The sequence below is a fragment of the Pristiophorus japonicus genome, chromosome 10 (assembly GCF_044704955.1).
Source record: "Pristiophorus japonicus isolate sPriJap1 chromosome 10, sPriJap1.hap1, whole genome shotgun sequence".
Lineage (NCBI taxonomy): Eukaryota > Metazoa > Chordata > Chondrichthyes > Pristiophoridae > Pristiophorus > Pristiophorus japonicus.
In genome coordinates this window covers 44,467,161-44,494,954 of record NC_091986.1, presented here as the reverse complement: position 1 = coordinate 44,494,954, position 27,794 = coordinate 44,467,161, and the positions used below count along the sequence as shown (strand labels likewise).

The 27,794-nt window shown below is 46.2% G+C and overlaps 2 protein-coding genes across 10 annotated transcripts in view; both read left to right on the top strand.

Moving 5' to 3' along the window:
• Positions 1–12,451, top strand: part of tmtc4 (transmembrane O-mannosyltransferase targeting cadherins 4) — a 62,289-nt gene extending 49,838 nt beyond the window's left edge. For 4 of the 5 annotated variants that reach the window (XM_070891779.1, XM_070891778.1, XM_070891777.1 and 1 more), the window contains exons 15-18: positions 1,578–1,692; positions 5,787–5,899; positions 7,449–7,518; positions 9,166–12,451. In XM_070891779.1, coding sequence (XP_070747880.1) covers positions 1,578–1,692; positions 5,787–5,899; positions 7,449–7,518; positions 9,166–9,311 — 444 coding nt within the window. In that variant the 3' untranslated portion in view covers positions 9,312–12,451. The remainder of the gene's footprint in view (positions 1–1,577; positions 1,693–5,786; positions 5,900–7,448; positions 7,519–9,165) is intronic. The other variant, XM_070891781.1, reaches the window with a different exon arrangement.
• Positions 12,452–14,325: 1,874 nt separating this feature from the next.
• Positions 14,326–27,794, top strand: part of LOC139274975 (gamma-glutamylaminecyclotransferase-like) — a 38,975-nt gene continuing 25,506 nt past the window's right edge. Inside the window, exons 1-2 of one of the 5 annotated variants that reach the window (XM_070891783.1) lie at positions 14,326–15,210; positions 27,187–27,318. In XM_070891783.1, coding sequence (XP_070747884.1) covers positions 27,228–27,318 — 91 coding nt within the window. In that variant the 5' untranslated portion in view covers positions 14,326–15,210; positions 27,187–27,227. The other 4 variants (XM_070891782.1, XM_070891784.1, XM_070891785.1 and 1 more) reach the window with 4 other exon arrangements.

Here is a 27,794-nt window from a genome sequence, read left to right as displayed (position 1 = left end):
CAACATTTTCCCCACTACTGATGTCACGCTAACCGGTCTATAATTACCCTTTTTCTCTCCCTCCTTTTTTAAAAAGTGGTGTTACATTAACTACCCTCCAGTCCATAGGAACTGATCCCGAGTCGATGGACTGATGGAAAATGACCTCCAATACTTCCTTAAGTACTCTGGGATGCAGACTATCAGGCCCCGGGGATTTATCGGCCTTCAATCCCATCAATTTCTCTAACACAATTTCCCGTCTAAAAAGGATTTCCTTCAGTTCCTTCTTCTCACTAGACCTCGGTCTCCTAGTATTTTCGGAAGGTTATTTGTGTCTTCCTTCGTGAAGACAGAACCAAAGTATTTGTTCAATTGGTCTGCCATTTCTTTGTTCCCCATTATAAATTCACCTGATTCTGACTGCAAGGGATCTACGTTTGTCTTCACTAATCTTTTTCTCTTTACATATCAATAGAAGCTTTTGCAGTCTGTTTTTATGTTCCCAGCAAGCTTCCTCTCATACTCTATTTTCCCCCCTCTTAATTAAACCCTTTGTCCTCCTCTGCTGAATTCTAAATTTCTCCCAGTCCTCAGGTTTGCTGCTTTTTCTTGCCAATTTATATGCCTCTTGGATTTAACACTATCCTTAATTTTCCTTGTTAGCCACAGTTGAGCCACCTAACCCATTTTATTTTTACTCCAGACAGGGATGTACAATTGTTGAAGTTCATCCATGTGATCTTTAAATGTTTGCCATTGCCTATCCACTGTCAACCCTTTAAGTATCATTCGCCAGTCTATTCTACTCTCACCTCTGAGTCAGAAGGTTTGGGTTCAAGTCCCACTCCAGGGACTTGGGCGCATAAATCTAGGCTGACACTCTAGTGCAGTGCTGAAGGAGTGCTGCATTGTCAGAGGTGCCATCTTTTGGATGAGATGTTAAACCGACTGCCTTCTCCAGTGGACTATTTCGAAGAACAGCAGGGGAGTTATCCCCGGTGTCCTGGCCAATATTTATCCCTCAGTCAATATCACTAAAACAGATTATCTGGTCATTATCACATTGCTGTTTGTGGGTGCTTGCTGTGTGCAAATACACTCCAAAAGTACTTCATTGCCTTTAAAGCGCTTTAAGACGTCCAGTGGGCATGAAAGTTGCTACACGGCGGGCGAGCCTCAGGTGGGCAGAGGAAATGTTTCAGGGACACCCTCCGAGCCTCCTTGATAAGGTGCAACATCCCCATCGACACCTGGGAGTCCCTGGCCCACGACCGCTCTGGGTGGAGAAAGAGCATCCGGGAGGGCGCTGAGCACCTCGACTCTCATCAATGAGAGCATGCAGAAATCAAACACAGAGCGGAAGGAGCAATGTGGCAAACCAGACTCCCCACTCACCCTTTCCTTCAACGACTATCTGTCCCACCTGTGACAGGGACTGTAATTCCCATATTGGACTGTTCAGTCACCTGAGAACTCACTTTTAGAGTGGAAGCAAGTCTTCCTCGATTCCGAGGGACTGCCTATAATGATGATGATGATGATATATAAATCCAAATCTTTCTTTTCTTTTAATCTAATCTTTCCTTTGCTTTCAGTACGCAGATCTGCATCGGAACATAGATGCTCTTAATGCGTGGCGGAATGCTACCCTTCTCAAACCTAACCACAGCTTGGCTTGGAATAACTTGATCATATTACTTGATAACACAGGTAACCGGTTGTATTCTAGTCCTGTCGAGTTTCTTATATAAGTTAGGCAGTTTAGTTTAAGGTAATTCATCACTTGTATGTTGAAATGAATTTTCTTTCTTGATTTCCAGACAGTTTTGGATGCCGGTCAATTAAAAAATTCTTATCCTTGTGTTCAAATCCCTCCACGGCCTCGCCCCTCCCTATCTCTGTAACCTTCTCCAGCCCTACAACCTTCCGAGATATCTGCGCTGCTCCAATTTTGGCCTCTTGAGCATCCCTGGTTTTAATCGCTCCACCATTGGCGGCCGTGCCTTCAGCTGCCTGGGCTCTTAAGCTCTGAAATTCCATCCCTAAACCTCCCCACTTCTCTACTTCGCTCTCCTCCATTAAGACGCTCCTTAAAGCTTTGACCAAGCTTTTTGTCATCTGTCCTAAAGTCTCTTTTTGTGGCTCGGTGTCATATTTTGTTTAACCGCTGCTGTGAAGCGCCTTGGGATGTTTTACTACTTTAAGGCGCTAATATAAATACAAGCTGTTTTTGGAAAAGGGCGAGTGTGGTATGGAGTGTTTACCTCTGTCTATGTTGGCCTCGAGGTGGGGTTGAGTGGTGCTTGAGTTGTCAATTCCTGAAGAGCTGGTGCACCTAGTGGCAACCACAGTGTGAAATTACTGTGTTTGCTAAATGGGAAAAACCTGGCACAAATGGGTCTTCCTGATGGGCTGATCTTAGCGATTCTGGAAAGTTTACATTGGAGTTGCCACTTGGGTGGGTGAGATATTTGCGTTCGAACCACTACAAGCATCTCTCCAAGGTCATTTTGAAAGAAAGAACGAACTTGCATTTCTTATAGTGCCTTCACAACCTGAGGACGCCCCAACTGTTGTAACTTGGGAAACCCGCAGCCCAATTTGCGCTCAGCAAGCTCCCACAGACAGCAATGAGATAATGACCCGCTAATCTCTTTTTAGTAATGTAGGTTGAGGGATAATACATAATATGGAGCATTGCTGTTGTATCTGCTTCCACCACTGCAATGCTCTTCTGCACACAGTAGGGCTGGAACATCGAGGATGTTCTTCTGCATGTAGTTCCTACACCACAAACAAAACGTCCAATCTTAAAACAGACATTTTTTTGTACATTCATAAAATAATAGAAATTTACAGCAGGGAAGGGGGCCATTTCAGTCCATTGTGTCCCCACCAGCCAACAAAGAGCTATCAAGTTTAATCCCACTTGCCAGCTCTTGGTCCGTAGCCCTGTAGGTGACGGCACTTCAAGTGCACATCCAAGTACTTTTTTAATTTGGTGAGGGTTTCTGCCTCTACCACCATTTCAGGCAGTGAGTTCCAGACCACCACCCTCTGGATGAAGACATTTCCCCTCAAATACCCTCTAAACCTCCTACCAATTAATTTAAATCTATGCCCCCTGGTTCTTGACCCCTCTGCTAAGGGAAATAGGTCTGACCTATCCACTCTATCTAGGTTCCTCTTAGTTTTATACACCTCATAGAGGTCTCCCCTCAGACTCCTCTTTTCCAAAGAAAACAAACCCAGCCTATCCAATCTTTCCTCACAGCTAAAATTCTCCAGCCCAGGCAACATTCTCGTAAACCTCCTCTCTACCCTCTCTGGTACAATCACATCTTTCCTGTAACGTGGTGACTAGAACTGCAATCAGTCCTCTAGTTGTGGCCTAACTAGTGTTTTATACAATTCAAGCATAACCTCCCTGCTCTTGCCTTTATTAGCTGAGGCATAAAATACAAGTATTCCGTATGCCTTCTTAACCACCTTATCTACCTGGCCTGCTACCTTCAGAGATCTGTGGACCTGCACTCCAAGGTCCCTTTGTTTCTCTACACGTCTCAGTTTCCTACCATTTAATGTGTGTTCCTTTGCAAGCCATCCCCTTACACTTGTCTGGATTGAATTCTATTTGCCATTGTTCTGCCCACCCGCCTAGTTCATTTGATATCTTCCTGCAGTCTACAGCTTTCTTCTTCATTATCAACCAACAGCTGATTTTAGTTTCATCTGCAAACTTCTTAATTATACCCTCTTTTTTCAAGTTAAATCATTCATATATACACCACAAAAAGCAAGTGACCCAGTACTGAGCCATGTGGAACCCCACAGGAAACAGCCTTCCAGTCACAAAAACATCCATCAACCATTACCCTTTGCTTCCTGCCTCTGAGCCAATTTTGGATCCACTTTGCCCTGGATCCCATGGGCTTTTACTTTCGTGACCAGTCTGCCACGTGGGACCTTATCAAAAACCTTGCTAAAATCCATATACACCACATGAAAGGTACTACCCTCATCGACCCTCCTTGTTACCTCCTCAAAAAATTCAGTCAAGTTCGTCAGACTCGAGCTTCTCTTAACAAATCCATATTGACTGTCCTTGATAACCTGTGTCTTTCTAAATGAAGAATTATCCTGTCCCTCAGAATTTTTTCCAATAACTTTCCCACCACCGAGGTTAGGTTTACTGGCCTGTAATTACTCGGTCTATTCCTTTCTTCCTTTTTAAACAAAGGTATCATGTTAGCAGTCCTCCAGCACCATAGCTGTAGCCAGAGAGGATTGGAAAATGATGGTCAGAGCCTCTGCTATTTCCTCTTTTGCTTCTCTTAACAGCCTGGGATACATTTCTTCCGTGCACATGGGGATTTATCCACTTTCAAAGCTGCTAAACTCCGTAATACTTCCTCTCTTACTATGTTTATTTCATCTAATATTTCACACTCCTCCTCCCTGATTGCAATGTCTGCATCTTCTGCCAATGACATGAAATCACATGGCACCAAAGGAGGCTATTCGGCCCATTGTGCCAGTGCCGGCTCTTTGAAAGAATGATCCAATTAGTCCCACTCCCCAACCTCCCCCCCCCCCCACTCTTTCCCCATATCCCTGCAAATTTCTCCTTTTCAAGTATTTATCCAATTCCCTTGTGAAAGTTACTGTTGAATTTGCTTCCATCGCCCTTTCAGGCAGTGCATTCCAGATCACAACAACTCGCTGTGTTTAAAAAAAAAAAAATGTGCTGCTCCTCTCCCCTTGGCTCTTTTACCAATTACCTTGAATCTGTATCCTCTGGTTCCTGACCCGTCTTGCCTGTGGAAACAATTTCTCCTTATTTACTCTATCAAAACCCTTCATATTGTTGAACAGCTCCATGAGAGGACACATTTCGAGCATGAATGGAATATAACAAAATTAATATTTTACAAATTGCATTTACTATAAACTGTGTTTTCAAGATATGTGCTATTAAGTTACGTAAAAGTTTAATTTATTTGCTGCAAAGTGCATTTATTGGGTTGATTTTCCGCTTTGGGCGCAATCGGCAATCCAGTCGCAAATTGCGCTTGTTTTGAAAAATGTTTCTCCCCAAGTTTCTGCTCAAATTCATTTACATATTGTCGAACACAAAATCAGCCCTATACCAGTGCAATCGGGCTGTGTTAAAACTTTTTTTTTAAATGCTTTTAAAAAATATGCCTTGATCTAGTTAAGAGTGGTAACTTGGTGCAGTTTGATTAATTCAGCTGAAAATGGTTTATCACAAAGAATAAGCATTTTAAATCCGTGTCAATCCACTAACTGTAAGGAAGATAGATTTTAAATAACTGAAAATGCCTTTTTTTAAATGCAGAGCCATTTGCTAGTTATATTGGCGGTACCGTAGTGAGTTTCTTCGTAAATTAAAAAATATATTTAAAAGCTTTCAAAGCATTCCTATTGGTATATTTGCACCCAAAGGTTTCAGCTTAACTTTTGGAGCCTCCTCGAACCCCGGAAATGAGAGCAGTGAGCGGAAACTCGGCATGGAGATTAATGCACCCGGGGCATGCCCAGTTTTGTGGGCAGGGCTGGCTTCCAGCGCAATGTTTTTTAAACGAGCGCAAAAGTTGGCAGGAACTCTAGTTGCGCTGAATGCAATTTGCGCTTAAAATTCCATGATCTTTGGCGCCGGTCATGCTGCTTTCGGGTGAATTACAACAAAATCCCCAGCGCAACAGAGCGGAAACTCTAACCAGTTGCAATTGCTGGAAATGCCTGTTATTTTAATATCTAAATCAGTGTTGTTTTAATAACAGGCAATTTAGCACAAGCTGAAATAGTCGGAAAAGAAGCCGTAAAATTGCTACCCGGTGATCACACAATTATGTTTTCCTTTGCGAATGTGCTTGGTAAATTGAAAAAATACAAGGTGAGTTGTCACAAATTGGGAACTTTTGTACTGGTTTATTTTTAAAGTACAGGTATAAGAGAAACACATACAATTCTACTCCAGGGTAGGTGAGGTAAAATGCTTCTTACTGTGTGTTTTCACACCATTTTAAACCGTATCAGCCATGGCTCAGTGGGCAGCTCTCTCACCTCTGAGTCAGAGGGTAGTGGGTTCATAGTCCCACTCCAGGGCCTTGAGAACAAATTCTAGGTTGATACTCCAGTGCGGTGCAGAGGGAGCCCTACACCGTTGGAGGTGCCGTCTTTCAAATGAGAAATTAAACCGAAGCCCCATCTGCGCGCTCAGGTGGATGTAAAAAATCCCATGGCACTATTTTGAAGAAGAGCAGGGGACTTATGCACAGTGTCCTGGCCAATATTTATCCCTCTATCAACATCACTAAAACAAATTATCTGGTCATTATCACATTACTGTTTGTGGGAGCTTGCTGTGTGCTAATTGGCCACCCCTTTTCCCACATTATAACAGTGACTACACTCCAAAAACTACTTCATTGACTGAGAAGCGCTTTGGACATCCTGAGGTCGTGAAAGATGCTATAGAAATGCGAGTCTTTTTTTTTCAATAATTTCCTTTACTTTTCCTGGTTTAACATAATTAGTGCTCTATGAAATGTAACATTGTTTTCAGCAAGGTGACATCTTGCACCCCATAACAACTGACAATATTATAGTCTGGAAGTTTGTTTGCAAGACATTGGCAATGGTTAAGGGTGTTTTGATTCTCGGTTAGTGTCGATAATATCTAGGAAAGGAAGACTTGCATTTTGATAGCGTTTTTCACATCCTCTGGACATCCCAAGGCACTTTACAGCCAATGAAGTACTTTTGAAGTGTAGTCACTGTTGTAATGAAGGAAACGCAACAGCAACTTATCACACAGCAAGCTCCCACAAACAGCAATGCAATAACCACCAGATAATTTTTAGTGACGGTTGAGGGATAAATATTGGCTAAAACTCCTCAGCTCTTCTTCAAAAGTGTCATGGGATCTTTTACTCGATCTGAGAGGGCAAACGGGACCTCAGTTTAATGTCTCATCTGAAAGACGGCACCTCTGACAGTGCGGCAATCCCTCAGTACTGCCCCTCCGACAGTCCAGCGCTCCCTCAGTACTGCCCCTCCGAATGTGCAGCGCTCGCTCAGTACTGCCTCTCCAACAGTGCCGCACTCCCTCAGCACTGCACTAGAATGTCAGCCTGGATTTTGTATTCCAGTCCCTGGAGTTTGACTTGAACCCACGACCTTCTGACTTTCTGACTCAGAGACGAGAGTGCTGCCCACTGAGCCACAGCTGACAATAACAATTAGAAAGCTAAGAAACACAGACTACAGACACTTAGCCAATAGAAAGAACAGAACGGGCACAAAATCATGCAGTTATTCCAAATGACTCATTATGAATAAAGTTAATCTTGGACCTTATTCTGTTGTGTTCCTTTAAGTTAATAATTTTAAGATTTTACCTGTAAACAAGTCTGATCTGTTAACTGCTTTTGTATGTACAGGAATCTGAAAGTCTGTTTCTAAAAGCACTTCAGATTAATCCGACAATAGCAAGCTATCATGGGAATTTAGGTAGGTGTTATTTTTAAGCATCTGAAAGTACTTCAAACTACTTGCTGCTTTTAATAGCAGAGCTGTCTATCTTCTCAGATTGTGTTACTGTATGGAGAATATTTTTTCCTGTCAGTACCTGCACTTTAACCTCGCTAACATTCCCTGCAATAGCTTAAAGATAGCTTAAAAAATGATTGTATTATTGCAGATTAATTAGCTTTAAAATGAAAATCCAAAATTCAATGATTCCTGAAAGTAAATACATTTTATCATGAAGATTTTTAGTGTGCATCCAAAAAAGAGTTTGTGCCAAATTACGACAGTGTTGTGAGCTCGTGCCTATTAAGAACTGTATTGAGGCTGCTATCCGAACTCACGCTTCACCCCCTGTGCTCGCTGACCGATATTGGCTCCTGGTCCGGCAACGCCTCGATTTCAAAATTCTCATCCTTGTTTTCAAATCCCCCCATAGCCTCACCCCTCCCTATATCTATCACGGGGTCCTCCAGCCTACATATTCTACATATACAATCAAAATATACTGCTCAAAATCCATCCATGGTCTCGTCCCTCCCTGTGTAACCTCTTCCAGCCCTACAACCCTCTGAGATCTCTGCGCCCCAATTCTGCCTCTTGCCCGTCCCTGATTTTAATCGCTCCACCATTGGTGGCTGTGCCTGGGCCCTAAGCTCTGGAATTCCCTCCCTAAACCTCTCCACCTCTCTCTGCTCCTTTTAAGACGCTCCTTAAAATTTGCCACACTTTCTCTTAATATCCCCTCATGTCGCTCGGTGTCAAATTGTGTTTGATAATTACTTCTGTGAAGCGGATTGGGACGTTTTACTACATTAAAGGCACTGCATAAATGTAAAGTGTTGGTGTGCAATGAGAGAGAGCTATTAAGGGGAAGACATTTTGATATTAGGCTCACTAGTATAACTATGGGTGAAAATTGGAGGGGAAAATGGCTTTTCCATTGAGCAATAACCTCAAGTGTATATCTGAAATGAGGCCCAGCATTTAGAGGTCCATTAGTATTGAACAGATATTTATGGATGTGGTTAATACAAAATAAAGCTCCCTTTATATTTACCCAGTAGTACACCTTATTCATAATCCCAGGAGCAGCTCATACTGAATCGTAGAAACACACAGCACAGAAAGAGGCCATTTGGCCCATCGTGCCTGTGCTGGCTCTTTGAAAGAGCTAAATTAGTCCCACTCCCCCTGCTCTTTCCCCAGAGCCCTGCAAATTTTTTCTTTTCAAGTATTTATCCAATTCCCTTTTGAAAGTTACTATTGAATCTGCTTCCACCGCCCTTTCAGGCAGCACATTCCAGATCACAACAACTCGCTGCGTTTAAAAAATTCTTCTCATCTCCCCCTTGAATTTTTTGCCAATTACCTTAAATTTGTGTCCTCTGGTTACTGGCCCTCCTGCCAGTGGAAACAGTTTCTCCCTATCTACTCCCTATCTACTATAAAAACCCTTAATAATTGTGAACGCCTCTGCCAAATCTTCCCTTAACCTCTGTTCTAAGGAGAGCCAACCCAGCTTCTGCACTACTTTCCTTTTCCATTTTTTTCCGAGAACACCAAACAGTCTACAAGGCAAATACATTTTATCTGTGTTTGGGTGATTGATGGTTTGTCCTTTCGCTGCAGCCGTACTTTACCATCGCTGGGGGAGATTCGATCTGGCCAAGGAACGTTACGAGGTGGCTCTGAAGCTTGATTCAGCCTCGCCAGGGATTGTGGAGAACTACAACTTGCTGAAGAAAAGACTTGAACAAATGAAGGGGGAACGATGATGGGAGCAATTTAAAGGATAACTAAATCTACAAGAGTTCACTGTTATTGGTTCAAAACATTCCTGCCTGACAAATGGTTAACTGCAAACACCAGGGAATCGAACTCCCACAGAAAGCTCAGCACAAGCCAGTTTTCCACCTTGCTTTTGTAGCTCCATGTCTAGTTAGTCCCATTTCCCTGGACCCTTCCTCTCCAAATGTTTATCCAATTCCTCATGCATGTTTTGTTATATTGCATTACGACAGTGACCACACTTCAAAAAGTGCTTCAGTGGCTGTAAAGCCTTCCTTCTCTCCCTTCCTTTTCCTCCTTTCCTTTTTTCTTTCCTTCCCTCCCTTTCTTAAATGTTGCAAATGACTCAGCTTCTGCAGCCTTTTGCAGCAACGTGTGACCTGGATTTTTGCGGTCGGCAGTGTAGCTACGGAATCTGCCGCCGACATCTGAACAGAATGTGAACTTACCCGATGGGGACCTTGCTTTGCGAGCTTGCTGTTTGACGCTGTGTACTCGAGGGCAGTGTAACTGAGTGCAGTGTGAGCACAAGCATACCTGGATCACGTGAGCCTGGTGCCCACGCAGCAAACAGAAGGTGTCTCATTCATTTATGATCTCCGGAAAAGGAAAAAAACCTAATTACTAGAGCCTTCCGGGATAAACATCTATACATTGTTTGGATTTTTTTTAAGCTTATGCTCCACATGGATGCCAAACAAATAAATAATTTCTACTAATGAAGCAAATGCTTCCTCCAAGCTTTCCGCAGACAAAATCCTAAAATGCTTTCTGTCCTCCTAAATGTTTTAATTGCTTGCATTTGTTCCTCTTGCACTGTGGAAACGGGCCCTATTTCCACCAGCCGTGAAATTTTCCTATGTAATTGATGGGCAATTAGCCCAACTATGTGTCAGCAATTAGATTTTCAATGTTAGTGTGGATGATCTGTTAAGTCAGAACGTGACAGATTGCAAATTCGGCCAAACTTGTCCATTTCAAAGGTGGTACAATGGCGCACTCTGAGTACGTAGTCATACCCACCGCAAATTCTGGCCCATTGACTTGGAAACCCCTTTCCAAACCCAAATACAGGTTGTACCTCTCCAGTCCGGGGCTCTCTGGTCTTGCAACATCCCTGGTCCAGCATCATTCCCGGCAGGGAGTCACGACCTGCAATGTGTCCTGGAGCTGGCGGCTGCTCTTCTCCTCACTGCCCCCGGTGTTCCCTCCTTGGTCAGGTCAGCGCGAAGAGGGAGTGAGGAGTGCGGCGGCTGACTGAGGCACCAAAGCTTGGCCTGAGGAATGCTGCGCAGTAGGCTTCTGCACAGCGCATGCGCAGAACACGGCCGGGTTGTTGTCAGCAGTACCCAGTAAGTCTAGGGTACAGCTGACAACGCTAAGATCAGCACTGGTCAGGTCCCAAGGGTGCCAGACTGGAAAGTACAACTATAAAACTTTTGGTCTTTGGACCTGGCAATGGTATTGCTCGAATCTGATAAATCCCATGGATCCAGTATCACAAGTTGTAGAATGCCATGAGTTTGAACCTGCAGGAGGTAGAATACATAGGAACAGGAGGTGGCCATTCAGTCCCTTGAGCCTGTTCCACCATTCAATTAGATCACAGCTGATCGGTACCTTAACTCCATCTACCTGCCTTGATTCTGTAACCATTAATACCCTTACCCAACAAACATCTATTTAATCTCAGTTTTGAAATTTCCAATTGACCCCCAGCCTCAACAGCTTTTTGGGGAGAGAGTTCCAGATTTCCACTACCGTTTGTGTGAAGAAGCGCTTCCTGACATCACCCGTGAATGGCCTGGCTCTAATTTTTAAGGTACTTGTCTCATTGCTCTGGACTCCCTCCACCAGAGGAAATAGTTTTGCAACCTTTTTCAACTAATTTAATCATCTTAAACACTCAATTAGATCAACCCTTCATCTTCTATACCACACTTGATCAGCTCCGCTGGGCGGGCCACATAGTTCGCATGCCAGACACGAGACTCCCAAAGCAAGCGCTCTACTCGGAACTCGTCCACGGCAAACGAGTCAAAGGCAGGCAGAGCAAATGTTACAAGGACACCCTCAAAGACTCCCTGATAAAGTGCGACATCCCCACTGACAGCTGGAAGTCCTTGGCCATAGACCGCCTGAAGTGGAGGAAGTACAAACGGGAGGGCGCTGAGATCCTCGAATATCGTCGCCGTGAGCATGCAGAAATCAAGCGCAGGCAGCGGAAGGAGCTTGCGGCAAACCAGTCCCTCCCACCCACCCTTTCCCTCAATGACTATCTGTCCCACCTGTGACAGAAACTGTGGTTCTCGTATTGGATTGTATAACTACCTAAGAACTCATGCTAAGAGTGGAAGCAAGTCTTCCTCGATTCCGAGGGACTGCCTATGATGATGATGATGATAATACTCTATGGAATACAAGCATAGTCTATACCTGTCCTCATAATTGAACCCTTTTGACCCCGGCATCATTCTGGCGAAACTGCACCCTCCCAAGCCAATATATCCTTCCTGAGGTGCGGTGCCCAGAACTGAACGCAGTACTCCAGATGTGGTCCATCAAGAGCTTTATACAACTGTTGCATAACATCCGCCCCTTTGTATTACAGCCCACTTGAGATCAGTGGCCAACATTCCATTAGCTATTTGAATTATTTGTTGTACCTGTCCACTAGCCTTTTAATGATTTCTGTATTTGGATCCCTAAATCTCTCTGCTCCTCCACAGTTCTGAGCTTCTTGCCATTTAGAAAATACTTTGATCTTGGGTCCAAAGTGGATATGAAGAGAGATGGGGAGTAACTGGCTTCTGTTTAGTTTTCCCTGCTTGAAACCCTGTATGTTGCCCGGATCGACGTGGAGACATCACAGCAAGACCCCTCTGCACCTGAATGAAAACATTCGATCTTTTCATTTTTGTGTGAAAGTGTCTTGCATAGTTTATAAGTATGCCTTCCTTTGGATCATCTTGAGAAGTTCCACAATATAAAGGGAACATTTAAACAGACAATGAGTTTATATTGAAACTTGCTTGTCCAATAGGTACGTTAATGGCATGTTATGAACTGTATATATTTTAAAGTGTAAAACATTTTTATTGTCATTAAAATATGCTTTTACACTCAATCTTTGTTCTACTTTGTTAAGCAACACCTCGATTTCAAAATTCTCAACCTTATTTTTAAATCCCTCCATGGCCTCACCCCTTCCTTTTTCTGTAATCTCCGCGCCTCCCCGAGATGTCTGTGCTCCTCTAATTCTGCCCCCTCGGGACAGGCTGCATGGAGGAGGGCTGCAGGATCGCGAGGAGCTTCTGTTTTGTCTTATAATGCTCCTGCTGTTTTGAGTGGGATCTGGGAGAGTGGACCACTCCTGACTTCGAGGAAACTTTAGCCTTCTGCTCTGTTCGTGGGGGTGGGAGCGACAGCCTCAGAGCAGACAACAACAACAATTTGTATATAGTGCCTTTAATATAGTAAAACATCTCAAGGCGCTTCACAGGGGGAGTGGGACCAATTGGATAGTTCTTCCAAAGAGCCGGTACAGGCACGAGGTGCTGAATGTCCTTCTGTGCTGTATCATTCTATGATTCTATGTTTTCTCCAATTGTGTATAATGAAACCTCTATGAATATATCCAACCAGATTTGGCAATGCCTAGAATGACCCCATGGCATAGAAGGATGATGACTCAAAACAGCAGAGAGCATGGAGGAGGGCTGCAGGATCTCTTGAAGCTTCTGCTCGGTTATTGGGGGGGGGTGGGAGTGGAGGCCTCAGAGCGGACAGCAACTATTTGTATTTATATAGTGCCTTTAACGGAGTAAAATGTCCCAAGGCGCTTCACAGGAGTATTATAAGACGACAAGAATAAATTTGACACCGAGCCAGATAAGAATAAATGACAGCAGATGACCAAAAGCTTGCTCAAAGAGGTAGGTTTTAAGGGGTGTCTTGAAGGAAGAAAGCAAGGCGAAGAGGTTTAGGCAGGGAGTTCGAGTTTTGGGCCCAGGCAGCTGAAGGCACGGCCACCAACGGATTCTCAAGAGGGCAGAATTTGAGGAGCACAGATGTCTTGGGGGGGGGGGGGGGGAGGAGAGAGAGAGAAAGAAGAAGATTACAGAGATAAGGAGGGGCGAGGCCATGGAGTAAATTGTAAACAAGGATGAGAATTTTGAAATCAATGCATTGCTTAACCAGGAGCCACAGCAAATGATCATTGGTTCATGCGTGCTCATTGTAGATTCAACAGTGGGGAAAATGTGTCTAACTGATGTTGCACCAACAACAGTTTCTGATCCAGAAATCCACATGAATTTGAGTAGGAGATAATGTGATAAAGAGGAAGGTTTTGAGAAGGGACGAAGAAACAAATTAATTAAGTATTTGTATCAAGGAAATAATGGAAATCTACCATGAATGTTATGTATGTTAAAGCTTGATAGACTGAATACTGTAAACTCACTCAGGTGCAAACCTGGCTCAACTTTATTCAGGGCCAAAGTGCCAACATTACATGGTGGTTTGCTTTATATTGCTGGCGCGCACACACATGCACATAGCCCAATGACCTCCGACAGCGACTAGTAACCCCAAGCATACATGTCAAATGTGTAGGAAAAATATGACCTGCTTCTAAGTGCTCCGCTCCACCATTGGTCGCCCAACATGTCCATTCACTGTGTGCCCTGCCTCTCAACCAACCAGAAAGCAGAGGGACTCTTCCTTACCCGATTGGATGATTCTTGACCACCATCCTTTTCCCCCCTCTCCAATATTTTTATAGTAACAGAAGTGTTCAAGGAAAATTAAAAATGAACACACAGGTGTCGAAATTGCCCCTTAGCGCCTCCATGGGCGCTAACGGGGCATAAAACACTTTTCACCTGGAGGGGGCGCTACTGGCTGCCCCAGAAATTGTACGGGAAGTTAGTGGAGGCGATAGCATGGTAATGCCCCGGGCTGCTGCCCAACCAGCGACAACGTCGACCCCTTTCCGCTCCGCAGTGGATTTTGCCCGGTGCCCCGCTAGGCTGCCGCGAGCAATGTCAGCGGCAGCCTCGTGGTTCGTGAACGAGGCCGACATCCGCTCGGGGGATGGAAGTTAAAAAGGAGGTCGCGAGTTTTGCTGACTTCTTTGCCCCTTGCGTGGTCCCGGCCGCTATCGTGCAGCCCGGCACTTCGTTTTGGGGGGCTGCAGTCTCAGCATCACACTGCCCTGGAGGCCATCAGAGACCATGCAGAGTCCGCAGCAGCCCTCCCCTTTAGACGAAGGGGAGGGACGTTGAAGAGCGTCTGCCCTACGTGGAGCATTCACGTAGTGCTGACCAAAAGTGGAGCGCACGGCATTGCGCTCCAGTCCCTGTGAGGGGCGCTAACTGCAATTTCGCGGCCGGGACGGGACCCCAGCGCCGGTTGCAGAAAGTTCCGCCCCAAGCCGGTTACTGTCTGTGCTGGGGAATTTCTCCCCCATAATCTTTTAACACCCCCTATGATTTTTCTCCCGGGGTTGCTCAGGGCAATCCTGAAGCCTTGGCGATCCGCGAGGTCATTCCCAGCTGCGACTGAGCACATCTACAATGCAAGCAACACGTCTGGTTAGAAGCAACGAGCAAGTCAGAGATACGTTCTCCAGAGCTTGCAATTTCCTCAACTCATCGCTCACTGACAACATATCTCATCTACACCGTCACCTGTCTCGAGTATCAACTCAAACCTTTCCCATTCAGGCCACTTCATCAAAGTCAATTCCGAATAGGGTTGTCAACTCTGGTTGGACATATTCCAGGAGGTTTCATCGCCATTAGTCGCCCGACATGTCCATCCTCACGGTGCCCGCCTTCCTACACCAATCAGAAAGCAAAGACACTCTTCATTACCCGAATGGTAAGTCTTGACTGTCAATCAACCTTTTCCCCTCCTCAATCTCCACTATTTTGCTAACCAACAAACAAAACGTTTGGATTTTTTTCTCTCAGCTGTCTCCAGGAGTTTCGCCTTTAATTCCAGGAGACTCCAGGGCAATCCCGGAGAGTTGGCAACTTCCAAATCTTGCCCCCCAAAATTATCTGCGTGCACTCATAATTAGTAATAAGCATCAGGCAGACGCACACACACAAAAGCCCACTGTGTGGCTCTGCATTGAAACTCTGGCGCATTAGTGAAAGCCGCTCCCACTATTCCGGTTTGCTGGGCTCAGTCACCCGGGGAAGTGAAACGGACTCGAACTTTGAGCTTCCGCAGGTTTTGCACGGTGCGATCTTTGCAGGTGAGTGAGGGGAGAAGCCCCATTAATGTCCATCTGAGCCCGGGACCGCTGTCAATCAATGGCTGCTGCAAATCCCAGTTAAAGAGAAGGCTGGGCTGAACCAGAGTCTCACTGATCTAATGCCCAACAAAGTAGATCCGCTCCACCAGACACTAAAACGCTCTTCCATGAGGTAGGTATGTGTTGCTGCAGCAAATTCAGCTGCTAAAATTAAAGAAATATGCAATGCACTGCCTGAAAGGAAGCAGATTCAACACTAACTTTCAAAAAGAGAATTGGATAAATCCTCGAAACAGGTAAAATTTGGTGGGCTATGGGGCAAGAGCAGGTTGCGGGGAGTGGGACTAATTGAACAGATCTTTCAAAGAGTCGGCACAAGCACCATGGGCCGAATGGCCTCCTGTGCTCTGTGATTCTAAAGAATGTGCATTTATATAGCGCCTTTCACAACCTCAGGGCATCCCAAAGTGCTTTACAGCCAATTAAGTACTTTTGGAGAGTCATCATCATAGGCAGTCCCTTGGAATCAAGGAAGACATGCTTCCACTCTAAAAATGCGTCCTTAGGTGGCTGAACAGTCCAATACGAGAGCCACAGTCTCTGTCACAGGTGGGACAGATAGTCGGTGAGGGAAGGGGTGGGTGGGACAAGTTTGCCGCACGCTCTTTCCGCTGCCTGTGCTTGATTTCTGCATGTTCTCAGCGATGAAACTCGAGGTGCTCAGCACCCTCCCAGATGCACTTCCTCCACTTAGGGCGGTCTTGGGCCAGGGGCTCCCAGGTGTCAGTGGGGATGGATGTTGCACTTTATCAGGGAGGCCTTGAGAGTGTCCTTGTAGCGTTTCCTCTGCCCACCTTTGGCTCGTTTGCCATGAAGGAGTTCCGAGTAGAGCGCTTGCTTTGGGAGTCTCGTGCCCGGCATACGAACTATGTGGCCTGCCCAGCAGAGCTGATCAAGTGTGGTCAGTGCTTCAATGCTGAGGATGTTGGTCTGTCCTCCCAAGGTATTTGCAGGATCTTGCGGAGACATCATTGGTGGTACTCCAGCGACTTGAGGCGTCTACTGTATATGGTCCATATCTCTGACTTTTGGAGTGTAGTCAGTGTTGTAGGAAATGCGACAGCCAATTTACGCACAGCAAGCTCCCACAAACAGCAGCGAGATAAATAACCAGATAAACTGTTTTAGTGATGTTGGTTGAGGCCAGAATTCCCCTGCTCTTCGAAATAGTGTCATGGGATCTTTTACGTCCACCTGAGCGGGTAGACGGAGCCTCGGTTTAACGTCTCATCCGAAAGACGGCACCTCCGACAGTGCAGCATTCCTTCAGTACTGTGCTGGGAGTGTCAGCCTGGATTATATGCTCAAGTGTCTGGAGTGAGGTTGAGATGAGTTAACTCAAGGATGGAACCTCGTACTGCCTCATCTGTATGAGTTGCTGACTACTCAGAGCCACAAAGGAGGGGAGGGAGGAGGGGTGGGGGGTGGGGGGCGGGCGGCTGGGGGGGGGGCAAAAGAAAATTGATTTGTGTCCCCAAGGATATCAATTGCAACCGATCATGAATTGTGAAATGTAACCTATCAATTAGATTGATAATCTACTGCTGTAAATTTCTATGATGCTAAGATTCTATGATCTGTATTACAGTACAATACTTGGAAAAAATTACCTTTTAATTATGTCTAGATTACCTCTTGTGCTTAGTATGCCAATTAATTTTCTAAACTCCTCAAATTTGTCTAATTTTAACTAGCATTAAGTAAAGGTGTATGAGTGAAGTAATTTAGGGGCTGAAATTGCCCGTTTTTTAAAAAAGAGCAGTTATCGGAGTGGCAATGAGTTTCTGCCCAGTCGGGGTGGACTCTCCGACGATCGGAACATTGCACTTGTGTTTTTTTGAGGCCCCGATCCTGTGCAAACGCCGATAATTACATCATTAGAGCGCACACCGCCAGGTCCCCGCCCCGGAAGCGACATTGCCCTCCAGCAGTCAATCGGCCGCTTGTCAGTGCCCCCAACAGCTTTTGCCGGCTGGAAGCTGCCAGTGGCTGGGTGGTGCGCCCGCCCTTAAAGGGGAGGGCGCTCCGCTAATTGCTGGCCGACTCTGCAGACTCTTGGGTGCCGTGCCACTGGCCCGGCCAAAGCTCTCCCTGGTGGCGCCAAGCAGGCCTCGCACTGTCCCTCCCCTTTAAGTGGGGGGGGGGGAGACGTTGCTGATTGTCAGCATGGTGCAGCACGTCCTATGGTGCTGATCACACCTTCCGCCCCACACCCAACTCGCTTCCGGCCCTCTGCCACTCCAAACACTGCCCCAATTATTTTTGAAAAGAAAAGAGGGCAATTTCCCTCTATTCCCCGCCCCATCGATTCAGGCGGTTTACCAGATAATTCGTTTCGGCCACTTAATATTCAGCTTAGCTCCCGAGGGAGCACCTCTGTCCTTATCCGTCCGCTCCCACCCTTTGCCTGCTCTCCCCCAATCTCCTCTCTTCCATATCTTTAAGTTCCCTTGGCTCTTATAGCAGCTGGATTTTAGCCCCAACTATAAGTTAACTGGACCTTCTGCCTACTGCCCAATCCCTGACCGTGCTTGCTCCTTGTTTTTTCTCAGTGAGCGTTGGTCAGATTTTGGACTTAAAAAACTCTTGGATTTCTCTGGGCATCAACACTAAGCTTCTGCACTGGACTATACCGTAAGTCTCAACTGCAGTATCGCTGGTCCACTAAAAAATATTTATCTCCCAAACAACATCACTAAAAAAGATTATCTGGTCATTATCACATTGCTGTTTGTGGGAGCTTGCTGTGCACAAATTGGTGCCATGTTTCCTACATTACAACAGTGACTACACTCCAACAACAACAACAACAATTTGTATTTAGATAATGCCTTTAACGTAGTAAAACACCCCAAGAGGCTTCACACGAGTATTATAAGACAAAAAAATTGACACCGAGCCACATGAGAAATTAGGGCAGGTGACCAAAAACTTGGTCAAAGAGCTGGGTTTTAAGGATCGTCTTAAAGGAGGAAAGAGAGGTAGAGAGGCGGAGAAATTTAGGCAGGGAATTCCAGAGCTTAGGGCCTTGGCAACAGAAGGCACGACCACCAATAGTTGAGCGATTATAATCAGGGATGCTCAGGAGGGCAGAATTGGAGGAGTGCAAATCTCAGGGGAATTGTGTGGCTGAAGAAGATTACAGAGATATGCAGAGATTTGAAAACAAGAATGAGAATTTTGAAATCGAGGCGTTGCTTAACTGGGAGCCAACGTAGGTCAGCGAGCACAGGGGTGATGGGTGATGGGTGAGCGGGACTTGGTGTGAGTTAGGACACGGGCAGCCAAGTTTTGGATGACCTCCAGTTTAGGTAGAGTAGAACGTGGGAGGCCAGCCAGGAATGCGTTAGAATAGTCAAGTCTAGAGGTAACAAAGGCACGGATTAAACTACTTAATTGGCTGTAAAGTACTTTGGGACGTCCGGTGAATCATAGAAATTTACAGCACGGAAGGAGGCCATTTCGGCCCATCGTGTCCGTGCCGGTCGACCAAGAGCTATCCAGCCTAATCCCACTTTCCAGCTCTTGGGTCCATAGCCCTGTAGGCTACGGCACTTTAAGTGCACATCCAAATATTTTAAAAATGTGGTGAGGGTTTCTGCCTCTACCACCCTTTCAGGCAGTGAGCTCCAGACCCCCACTACCCTCTTGGTGAAGAAGTTTCCCCTCATATCTCCTCTAAACCTCCCCCCAATTACTTTAAATCTATGTTCCCTGGTTGTTGGCCCCTCTGCCAAGAGAAACAGGTCCTTCCTATCCACTCTATCCAGGCCCCTCATAATTTTATACACCTCAATCAGGTCTCCCCTCAGCCTCCTCTGTTCCACAGAAAACAGACCCAGCATCTCCAATCTTACCTCATAGCCAAAATTCTCCAGTCCAGGTAACATTTTGTAAATCTCCTCTGCACCCTTTCCAGTGCAATCACATCTTTCCTGTAATGTGGTGACCAGAACTGCACACAGTACTCCAGCTGTGGCCTAACCAGTGTTTTATACAGTTCAAGCATAACCTCCTTGCTAATAAAAGCAAGTATTCCGAATGCCTTCTTAACCACCTAATCGACCAGGTCTGCTACATTTAGGGATCTGTGGACCTGTACTCCAAGGTCCCTTTGTTCCTTTACACATTTCAGTGTCGTACCATTTAATGTGTATTCCCTTGCCTTGTTAGACCTCCCCAAATGCATTACTTCACACTTATCCGAATTGAATTCCATTTGCCACTGTTCGCCCACCTGACCAGTACACTGATATTTTCTTGCAATCCGCAGCTTTCTTCTTCATTATCAACCACACAGCCTATTTTAGTGTCATCTGCAAACTTCTTAATCATACCTACAACATTCAAGTCCAAGTCATTGATATATACCACAAAAAGCAAGGGACCCAGCACTGAGCCCTGCGGAACCCCACTGGATACAGCCTTCCAGTCTCAAAAACACCCATCAACCTTTACACTTTGCTTCCTCCCTCTGAGCTAATTTTGGATCCAACTTGCCATTTTGCCCTGGATCCCATGGGCTATTACTTTCGTGACCAGTCATGTGGGACCTTTGCTAAAATCCATATACACTACATCAAACACACCGCCCTCATCAACCCTCCAGTTATCTCCGCGAAAAATTTAATCAAGTTGGTCAGACACGACCTTCCCTTAACAAATCCATGCTGACTGTCCTTGATTAATCCGTGTATTTCCAAATGAAGTGGTCATGAAAGGCGCTGTATAAATGCAAGTCTTTCTTTCTATTCTTTCTTTGTTGCTTTTATTTTAAAGTAATTTGGATCAGCTTACAGCCCTTACCCCTCTCCCCCACCGCTATGTTATCTACTGAGCCTGAGACTGAATTACTGGTCCTACTGGTTTTTCAGTTTCAACTACAGTCTGGTTCCTGGCTAATGTTTCAGTCTCCTGAGCCAAAGTACATTTCTTTGCTGCTTCTTAAGGCGATTTCTAACTTCGCCAGCATCTTTCTGCCCCGCCACCGATTCTACACACTCCCAGGATCTTCATTCCCACCGAAATACCTCCATCAGTGCGTCTTCCGATACTGTAGACTTGACTATTCCAACTGTCAACAAGGACAGACATCGATGCTAATTCCAACACCACCTTCAGTGTGCCAGTGCAGCCTTTGGTCACCTGAGGAAGAGAGTGTTCGAAGACCAGCATCTCAAACCCAGCATCAAACTCATGGTCTAGAGCAGTAGTGACACCCGCCCTCCTATATGCCTCAGAGACATGGACTATGTACAGAAGGCACTTCAAAGCATTGGAGAAGGACCACCAACGCTGCCTCCGTAAAATCCTGTAACTTCATTGCCAGGATAGGCGCACCAACGTCAGTGTTCTCACTCAGGCCAACATCTCCAGCATCGAAGCATTGACCATGCTCGATCAGCTTCGATGGGCAGGCCACGTTATCCGTATGCCCGACACTAGATGCCCGAAGCAAGCGCTTTACTCCGAGCTCCGACATGGCAAACAAGTCCCAGGAGTGCAGAGAAAACGCTTCGAGGACACCCTCAAAGCATAACATCCCCACCGACACTTGGTAATCCCTGGCCTAAGACAGCTCAAAATGGAGGAGAAGCATCTCATCATCATCCTAGGCAGTCGCTCGAAGCGAGGATGACTTGCTTCCATGCCAAAAAGGAATGAGTTCACAGGTATTTCAATGAAGGACCTAATATTCTAGGTCCCGATCTATATCTTGGAGGGTGGAAGATGCCTGTGCTTGGATTTTTTTAACGTGTGGTGACCGTTGCACACCAGCCACCACACGGGCTTGACAGAACTCGGTCTTGATCCAGTGGCAAGGATTACCCAAGACGATTGGAGACCAGCTCTGCTGCACGGACCGAGCGTGCACACATATCGCAGTGTGGGCTGGCCCGTGCTGCCCCTGGGCCCTCGCCTCTTCTGGGCCCCAAACTCACGCCTCTCCTGGGTCCCGGTCACTTCCTTCTACAAATCCTTGCCGTTCCTTCACCCCTCCTGTTATGCCTGCCCGCACTGAAATCAGCGACCTGACTTTGCAGCCGTCGCCCTCCTGCAGTGGTATGCTGCCTCTGATGGCCCCGGCCTGCTGATGGTCTTGCAGGCTGGGGCCGCATGCTGCTCCCTCTAATGCAGCCTTTCAATCACAGAGAAGGCGCTGAACACCTCGAGCACGCAGAAGCCAAGCACAAACAGCAGAAGGAGCGTACGACAACCCAAGCACCCACCCACCCGTCCCTTGAACCACCACCTGCCCCACCTGTGACAGAGACTAGATCCCGCATTAGTCTCATCAATTAGAACTCATATTAGTGTGGAAGCGAGTCATCCTCGGCTCCGGGGGACTGCCTAAGAAGAACAGATTCCAACATACTCTTGGCTGGCTTGCCACATTCTACCCTACCTAAATTGAGGTCCTCCAAAACCTGGCTGCCCGTGTCCTAACTCGCACCAAATCCCGCTCACCCATCACCCCTGTGCTCGCTGACCTACATTGGCTCCCAGTTAAGCAACGCCTCGATTTCAAAATTCTCATCCTTGTTTTCAAATCCCTCCTCAGCCACGCCCCTCCCTATCTCTGTAATCTCCTCAAGCCCCACAACCTCCCGAGATATCTGCGCTCCTTGAAATAGCTTCTGGACCTCACTTGCCTGCCACACCTGTCTCCGAACTTGGACAACAGTTCATCGATACGGCATGCTGACTCCACCCGACCTACGTTAACTTTATCCCACCGCGGGATCTCTGACTTTAGCTCTGGTCGCCCTACTATTGTCTCCAATCTATTCCCTATTTACTACCAGGGTAAATGGATCCCAATAATTGCACTGTAAACAGACCTATGTAATTTGAGTTTTCCGTGTCCATTCACATGCGCATTTTGGCTGCTGCTCCGGACCCGAGCCCATCACCTATATTTCTACTATTTTTCTCCCCCTTTTTCACTTTTTTCTCTCTCTATCCCTCCTAGAGCCCTCACTCTTCTGTCATCATGACTCCTTTCATTTCTCCCCTCTTGGTATATTGCCCTCCCAAATCCCTACCCTAACCCTTCAGTACTTTTCGACCCTCTAACTCTTCCACTGCCATCCCAAGCTTGACTCCCTCTTAGATTAGCACACAGCATCCCTCTGTGTCTCGCTTGGCATCTTCCAAATGCCCATCGAGGCACTCGTCGCTACCTCCTTACAAGAAGCAATCCCAACTGTCCCATCCTACTCTCTCGCCGATCTTCCCGCCCAGCATGCCCACTGGGGAATAATCTTGCCAATCTCCTCCCCATCCAACTCACCAACCCCCCCCCCAGCGCTGACCCTGTGGATGTTGGCAGTGGGTCAGCCATCACTGACCCTCACCGCATCTCCCTCCAGAATGTCCGTTCACTTGTGAACACAGCCCTGAGCTTATCGTGGATGATTGCATCAACATTATGGCCCTGACGGAAACCTAGCTGAGGGGTGATGACACCTTGCCCTTAAATGAAGCCTCCCCGCCTGGCTACACCTTCCACCACTTGCCCCGCCCAGACCGCCGTGGTGGCATTGTGGCTCTCATCACCAAATCACACCTTGGTCTGTCCCCCTACTCATCCGGCACTTTCCCTCCTTTGAGCATCTCACCTTATTCCACCCCTCTCCTCTCTCATTTAAAATTTTCATTCTCTAACGCCCGCCCAAGTAACTTAAAATATATTTCTCACCAAGATATCTTCACTGCTTTCTTCCCTCTGCATCTGCACCGAGTGACTTCTCATCCTCAGTGATTTCAACCTCCATCTCAATTCATCATGCTCTCTCTCCTCTGAGTTCACTACCCTCCTATCCTTCCTTAATCTCTCCCTCCATGTAAACTCCCCAATCCATATTCACAGCCACCCTTTCGATCTTGCCATCTCTCGTGGCCTCACTACTCCCATCGTGCCAATCACAGATAAGGCCATCTCTGACCATTTCCTCTTGCTCTCCATCCACATTCCCCTCTCCCATCACCCCCCCCCCCCCACCCCGCCTTTCCGAACTCTACTTCCCTCTGTGTCAGTCCCTGGGGGGAAAAAACTCCTAATTCACTTACAACTGCACTTTCAAATCCCAACTGTTTAGCCTTTGGTCCTCTATTCACTATGATCTTTTAGCAGCTACCGATCTGCTCAACCTCGCCCTCACCTCCACCTTTGATGCCCTAGTTACCATTAAAACCATTACTCTTTCTCACCCTGGCCATTCTCTTTGGTACAGCCCTCATCTTTGCTCCCTTAAGTCGAAGGGACACAGATGTGAACCGATATGGCTGACAACTGGTTTAGCCATTCACTGGCAGATCTAGCTGGACCATATGAAACATTATCGGGTCCTATTCTCATCTGCCAAAACTGCTCACTATCCCAGAATCATTCTGGAATGTAAAGATAAATCCCGGCTTCTATTCTCCACGCGAACCGTCTTCTTAAACATCTCTCCCCTGTCTCCTCCACCCTTACCTCCAACAAGTATGAGGAACTCAAGGATTTCTTTGTCTCTAAGATTCAGACGATCCGTTGAGCTGCCTCTGCCTCTTCCCTTCCTTTCCCTAGCCCACTGGGCCAAATTTCCTCTAAGGTATCCCGTGCCCTAGCCCTGAACGCACATCTTTCTCCAGTTGCTTTCCTATCTCGCCTCATGACCTCGCCAAGCTCATCCTGTATGAGACCCACTTCCTGCTCCCTGACCCTATTCCCACTAAACTGCTGACCATCCAACTTCCTTTTCTGGCTCCCGTGTTAGCTGACAGTGTTAACGGTTCTCTCTCCTCAGGTACTGTCGCCCTCTCCCTCAAATCTGCCGTCATCACCTATCTCCTCAAAAAAAAACAACCGTCCTTGCAAACTACCATCCCATCTCCAACCTCCCTTTCCTCTCCAGAGTCCTTGATCGTGTTGTCACCTCCCAAATCCGTGCCCATCTTTCTCGGAACTCGATGTTTGAATCCCACCAATCTGGTTTCCGCTCCTGCCACAGTCCTGAAATGGCTATTATCAAAGTCACAAATGACATCCTTTGTGACTGTGACAAAGGCAATATAACCCTCTTCTTTCTTGACTTGTCTGCAGCCTTTGACACAGTTGACCACTCTATACTTCTCCAACTCACTTCCACTGTCTTCCAGCTTTGTGGGACTGCACTCGCCTGGTTCCATTCTTATCTATCTAATTGTAGCCAGAGAATCACCTGCAACCTGCCCCCACATCGTTACCCCTGGTATCCCCCAAGGATCTATCCTTGGCCCCCTCTTATTTCTCATCTATATGCTGTCCCTTGGTGACATCATCCATAAACATGGAGCCAGTTTCCACCTGTACACTGATGACACCCAGCTCTACCTCACCGCCACTTCCCTTGATCCCTCCGTGGTCTCTAAATTGTCAAACTGCTTGTCCGACATCCAGTACTGGATGAGTATAAATTCCCTCCAACTAAATATTGAGAAGACCAAAGCCATTGTCTTTGGTCCCTGCCCCAAATTCCGTTCCCAGCCACCAACATCTGTCTGAGGCTGAACCAGACTGTTCGCAACCTTGGTGTCATATTTGACCCCGAGCTGAGCTCCTGACCACATATCCACGGCATAATTAAGGAAGCCTATTTTCACCTCCGTAACATCGCCAGACTCTGCACCTGTCTCAGCTCATTTGCTGCTGAAACCATCCTCCATGCCTTTATTACCTCTAGACTTGACTATTCCAATTACCTCTTTCAGAGATTGATAGATTTTTGTATATTAAGGAAATCAAGGGATATGGGGATAGTGCAGGAAAGTGGAGTTCAAGTTGAAGATCTTGGGAAGAGTGATCATAGAGGATTGGCTAGCTAACAGAAACCAGCGAGTCTGGATAAATGGGTCAATTTCAGGTTGGCAAACTGTAACTAGTTGGGGTGCCACAGGGATCAGTCCTGGGGCCTCAACTATTTACAATCTATATTAATGACTTGGATGAAGGGACCGAGTGTAATGTAACCAAATTTGTTGATGATACAAAGATAGATGGGAAAGCAAATTGTGTGGAGCATGCAAAGAATCTGCAAAGTGAATGAAAAAAATCTGGCAGATGTAGTCTAATGTGAGAAAGTGAGAGGCTTTTCACTTTGGTAGGAAAAATAAAACAAATTATTATTTAAATGGGGAGAGATTACAAAATGCTGAGATAGAGAGCGATCTGGGGGTCCTTGTAAATGAAAGGCAAAAAGTTAGCATGCAGGTAGAGCAAGTAATAAGGAAGGTTAATGGAATGTTGGCCTTTATTGCAAGGGGGATGGAGTACAAAAGTAGGGAAGTCATGCCACAACTGTACAGGGCGTTGGTGAGACTACACCTAGAATACTGTGTACAGTTTTGGTCTCTTTATTTAAGGAGGGGTATACTTGCACTGGAGGCAGTTCAGAGAAGGTTAATGAGATTGATTCCTGAGATGAAGGGGTTGTCTTATGAAGAAAGGTTGAGTAGGTTGGATCTATACTCATTGGAGTTTAGAAGAATGAGAGGGTATCTTATTGAAACATATGAGATTCTGAAGGGACTTGACAGGTAGATGCAGAGAGGATGTTTCCCCTCGTGGGGGAATCTGGAACTAGGAAGCATAATTTCAGAATAAGGGATCACCCATTTAAAACGGAATTGAGGGGGAATGTTTTCTTCTCGGAGGGTCATGAATCTTTGGAATTCTCTTCACCAGAGAGTTGTGGAGGCTGGGTCATTGAATATATTTAAGGTGGAGATAGACAGGTTTTTGAATGCTAAGGGAGTCAAGGGTTATGGGGAGCGGGCAGGGAAGTGGAGTCGAAGCCAAGATCAGATCAGCCATGATCTTATTGAATAGCAGAGCAGGCTCGAGGGGCCGAATCGCCTACTCCAGCTCTTATTTCTTATGCTCTCTCTTGGCCGGACTCCCACATTCTACCCTCCATAAACTTGAGGTCATCCAAAACTCTGGTGCCCGTGTTCTAACTCGCACCAAGTCCCACTCACCCATCACCCCCTGTGGCCACTAATCTACATTGGCTCCCGGTTAAGCAACACCTTGATTTTAAAATTCTCATCCTTGTTTTCAAATCCCCCCCCCATGGCCTCTATCTCTGTAACCTCCTCCAGCACCACAACCCTCTAAGATCCTTGCATTCCTCCAATTCTGGCCTCTTCAGGATCCCTGATTTCCATCACTCCACCATTGGTGGCCGTGCCTTCTGTTGCCTAGGCCCTAAGCCCTGAAATTCCCTGCCTAAACTTCTCCGTCTCGCTAACACTCCTCTTTTAAAATGCTCCTTAAAACCTATCTCTTTGACCAAGCTTGTGGCCACCTGCCCTAATTTCTCCTTATATGGCTCGGTGTCAAATGTTATCTTGTGATACTCCTGTGAAGCACCTTGGAACGTTTTAATACATTAAAGGTGCTTTATAACTGTAAGTTGTTGTTGTTGTTGTTTGTTTAGATTTGCAAAATGTCCTTGCATTATATATGGTACTGGTTTTATTTACTGGTAATCTTAATTATTTCTCAACAGATTTGCAGTGATTGCATTGATCGTCAATCCTTCAGTGTTGGATGTTTTCTCTACGAAGTGCACTGGCCATTGTTACAAGCACTCCGAACTACTGTTGGCAAAAGAAAATAGACCGTACCATCAAGACGTTTGGTGAGACTGTAGTGTATGAGAACATAAGAAATAGGAGCAGGAGTAGGCCATTCAGCCCCTCGAGCCTGCTCCACCATTCACTAAAATCATGGCTGATCTTCGACCTCAACTCCATCTATCCGCACGATCGCTATAAAAGAGCCTACTGCACCTGGTATTCTCAGGCGGGGTCTCGTCGAAATACTAACCAGGCCTGGCTCTGCTTAGCTTTTGCGATCAGACACGATCGGGCGCGCCCATAATAGTGTGGTTTAATGTTCCCATTGAGCTGCGTGGACGCACAGCGATTTGAAGGTTCCGCGCAGCCTATGAGCCGGCTTTAAAGTAGAAAAACCGCGTTAAAGGGAGAAAAAAATGGTCGCAGGCAAGTAAGCTCCGTCAGAAAATCTGGCAGGGGTGCGATGAAATAAAGTAATTAAAAGATTTGTGAATGGGGAACTGCGCAATTTACCTTACGTCTGCGTTTACCTGGCGTA